The sequence below is a fragment of the Coturnix japonica genome, unplaced genomic scaffold (genome assembly GCF_001577835.2).
Source record: "Coturnix japonica isolate 7356 unplaced genomic scaffold, Coturnix japonica 2.1 chrUnrandom424, whole genome shotgun sequence".
Lineage (NCBI taxonomy): Eukaryota > Metazoa > Chordata > Aves > Galliformes > Phasianidae > Coturnix > Coturnix japonica.
In genome coordinates this window covers 12,927-17,155 of record NW_015439869.1, presented here as the reverse complement: position 1 = coordinate 17,155, position 4,229 = coordinate 12,927, and the positions used below count along the sequence as shown (strand labels likewise).

Sequence of the window (4,229 nt, the reverse complement as noted above, 5' to 3'; positions counted from 1 at the left end):
CCTAACCCCTACCTGGGGGTGCAGGTAACCTAACCCTAACCCTAACCCTAACCCTAACCCCTACCTGGGGGTGCAGGTAACTTAACCCTAACCCTAACCCCTACCTGGGGGTGCAGGTAACCTAACCCTAACCCTAACCCCTACCTGGGGGTGCAGGTAACCTAACCCGTACCCATACCCATACCTGGGGGTGCAGGGTGCCCAGCAGCGCGTCCAGCTGCACGTCCAGGCTGCGGCTGCCGATGTCAACGGAGGCTTCCAGGATCTGACAGAGGCTCTGGAATCAGAGGGGGGAACATTGGGAGCTCACAGCCAAAAGGAGGGTCCGTTCCTCAGCACTGCAGGAGGGGACCATGGGGCCAGCAGGGGGGGGTTGGAATAAAGTGCACCCCACAGCTCCCACCACTGGGGGCAGCCATATGGGGTGGGTGGATGGGACTGTACATGGATGGTGGGATGAGATGCTCGCAGGATGATGCATTTTTGGGGCATTTCCCATCACTTCCCCATGGTCATACACAGCCCCGCGCTCACCTTGGAGATGTAGAAGGTCTCCGTGTGCTTCTTGTAGAGGGAGAGCACAGCTGGGATCAGCTTGGGGAGCTGCTCCTCCAGCTTCTCACCGGGCATCAGGTAACTCATGGCTCCCAGAGCCTCCACCACCGCCAGCCGGAGCTGAGGGGATAATGAGAGTTAATGAGAGCAGATAATGAGCATTAATGAGGGCAGGGAGATCCCACACGGCCCCAAAGACCCCATTGTGAATCCTAATTAGAGCCATCGAGTCATTAAGGTTGGAAGAGACCTCCAAAATTCCCTTGTTCAACCCCAACCCTTCCCCATCATGACCCTAAATAGAATCATGGAGTCATTAAGGTTGGAAGAGACATCCAGAATTCCCAAGTCCAACCTCAACCCTTCCCCATCGTGACCCCATTGTGAGTTCTAATTATAACCATCAAGTCATTAAGGTTGGAAGAGACCTCCAAAATTCCCCTGTCCAACCCCAACCCTTCCCCATCATGACCCTAAATAGAGTCATGGAGTCGTTAAGGTTGGAAGACACCTCTGGGATCACCCAGTCCAACCCCAAACCATCCCTATCACGATCCTAAATTGATCGATAGAATCAGTACGGTTGGAAAAGACCTCCAGGATCACCCAGTCCAACCCCAACCCACCCCACTGCAACCCTAAAGAGAACCATAGAGTCATTAAGGTTGGAAGAGACCACCAGGATCAACGAGTCCACTCTCAACCCATCCCCATCATGACCCTAAATAGAACCACAGAGTCATTCAGGTTGGAAAAGAGCTTCTACATCCCCAAGTCCAACCCCAACCCATTCACCACGACCCTGTATAGAACCACAGTATCATTCAAGTTGGAGATCATCCAGCCCAACCCCAATCCATCCACACAATGATCCTAAATAGAACTATAGCACATTTAAAGTTTGAAAAGAGCTTCTAGATCCCCAAGTCCAACCCCAACCCATTCACCACGACCCTATACAACTACAGTATCATTCAAGTTGGAGAAGATCTCCAAGATCATCCAGCCCAGCCCCAATCCATCCACACCATGATCCTAAATAGAACCATAGAGCATCTAACATTTAAGAAGGGCTTCTAGATCCCCCAAGTCCAACCCGAACCCATCGCACTGTGACCCTAAACTGACCCACAGAGTCATTAAGGTTGGAAGAGACCACCAGGATCACCCAGTCCAACCCCAACCCATCCCTATCATGACCCTAAATAGAACCACAGTATCATTCAGGTTGGAAAAGAGCTTCTAGATCCTCAAGTTCAACCCCAACCCATTCACCATGACCCTGTATAGAACCACAGTATCATTCAAGTTGGAGAAGATCTCCAAGATCATCCAGCCCAACCCCAATCCATCCACACCACAATCCTAAATAGAACCACAGAGCATTTAATGTTTGAAAAGAGCTTCTACATCCCCAAATCCAACCCCAACACACCCCACAGCAACCCTAAAGAGAACCACAGAGTCATTAAGGTTGGAAGAGACCGCCAGGATCAACGAGTCCACTCCCAACCCATCCCCATCATGACCCTAAATAGAACCACAGAGTCATTCAGGTTGGAAAAGAGCCTCTAGATCCCCAAGTCCAACCCCAACCCATCCCACTGTGACCCTAACCTGACCCACAGAGTCATTAAGGTTGGAATGGATCTCCAAGACCCCCAACCCAATACCAACCCATCCCTACTGAGCACATCCCCCATGGTTCTCCAACACCTCCAAGGACGGTGACCTCCCCTACCAGCCCATTCCAGCTCCCTATTGCTGGTTTTGGGGTGAAATTGCCCCTAATTTCCCCCCTTGACCCACACCTTGGGCTCGCGGTGCTGCAGCCAGCTGTTGAAGAGCACCTCGTAGGCGCTGAAGATCTCATTGCAGAAGGTGTCCTTCCTGACCGTGGGGTCGGGGGCCTGGTCCAGGTTGGCCACGTACTCCTGGATGCTCTCACTGAAGTGCTGCAGAGCTGCAAAACAGAGCGTGGGGTCAGGTCAGACCTCGGGGACCTCGAGGGGCAGCGGGTGTTGGGTGGGTTGAGAGCTTAAGGATCACAGAACTGGGGAACGGTTGGGTTGGGAAGGTCCTGGAAGGTCACAGAGCTGTGGAATGGTTGGGTTGGAGGGATCCTTAAAGATCACAACCATAGAAGGGATGGATTGGAAAGGTTCTTAAAGATCACTGAGCCATGGGATGGTTGGGTTGGAAGGGTCCTAGAAGGTCATAGAGCCATGGGATGCTTGGGTTGAAAGGGTCCTGGAAGATCATAGAGCCATGGTATGGTTGGGTTGAAAGGGTCCTCAGACCAACCATCCCATGGCTCCATGATCTTTAAGGACCCTTCCAACACAAACAGTCCACGGCTCTATAATTTTCACAGATCCTTTTGACCCATTATATGCTTCTATGACCTTTAAGGACCTTCCCAACCCAACCATCTCACAGCTCAATCCTTTTTGAAGACTCTTCCAATCCAACTCATTCTACGGCTCTGTAATCTTCAAGGACCCTTCCAACTCAACCACGCCACGGCTCTGTGATCATTAAGGTCTCTTCCAAAGCAACCATTCTGATCTCCGTGACCTTTAAGGACCTTCCCAACCCAACCATCTCACAGCTCTATTCTTTTCAAAGACTTTTCCAATCCAACTCATTCTATTAATCTTCAAGGACCCTTCCAACTCAACCACGCCATGGCTCTGTGATCCTTAAAGTCTCTTCCAAAGCAACCATTCTGATCTCTATGATCTTTAAGGACCCTTCCAACCCACCCATCCCATGGCTCTACAGGGACACCCACAGCTCTATCAGGTGCTCTGAGCCCCATCCCATGACCCGGAACGTCCCCATGGAGGGAGCACCACCACCCCATGGTCACTCTGCCCTCCTCCCAGGAGCCTTTTTTCCTTATATCCAACCTCAATCTCCCCTCTTTTAGAGTGAAACTCTTTGTCCTGTCTGTGATCTGATGGTTCCACCTCTCCTGGAGTCCACTGTGCCCCGGGATGCCCAGGAGCACAGCTCCTCATCGCTCCCCTATCCAGGAAGTGCCCCAAATCCCCCAAACTCCCCCCAGAATCAATGTATCAAGAGATGCCGAGCAGCCTCACCATAGCAGAAGACGGACTTCATGTGGTCCTGCTTGGCCATGCCCAGCATGGGCAGCATCGTCCCCAGGATGGAGTTGAGGAAAGGCACCATCCCAAACACTGTGGGAAGAAACATGAAGCTGGGGGGGGGAGCTCACACCTAGAGGGGCCCGAGGCCACAAATGGGGCCCTGGGCAGCCTGAGATGGTGGGGGGCAGCCAGCCCATGGCAGGGGGGAAATAGGGGATCCCTTCCAACCCACCCTGTGGTTGTACAACCTTTAAGGACCCTGCCAACCCATCCATCCCGTGACCCTGTGATCTTTAAGGACCCACTGTACACCCAGTGGCAACCTAACACTGGTCCAATAGCAATCCAGCACCAACCCAATATTAATCCAACATCGACCCAGCACCAACCCAACATCAACTCAATACCGACTCAATGCCAAACCAGTGACAACCCAGCACCCAACCAATGTCATCCCTGTGACAATCCAACACCAGCTCAATACCAACCCAACACCAACCCAGTGCCAACCCAATACTGTCCCAATGTTAACCCAACACCAACCCAACACCAACCCAATGC

General features: G+C 52.2%; 1 protein-coding gene across 2 annotated transcripts in view; it reads right to left on the bottom strand.

Moving 5' to 3' along the window:
- The window catches only part of MROH1 (maestro heat like repeat family member 1), a 65,031-nt gene that overhangs the window by 52,648 nt on the left and 8,154 nt on the right, over positions 1-4,229 (bottom strand). For both annotated transcript variants that reach the window (XM_015850411.2, XM_015850410.2), the window contains exons 5-8: positions 3,660-3,758; positions 2,367-2,518; positions 535-675; positions 185-277 (exon numbers count right to left, since the gene is read on the bottom strand). In XM_015850411.2, the coding sequence (XP_015705897.1) occupies positions 185-277; positions 535-675; positions 2,367-2,518; positions 3,660-3,758 (485 nt within the window). The remainder of the gene's footprint in view (positions 1-184; positions 278-534; positions 676-2,366; positions 2,519-3,659; positions 3,759-4,229) is intronic.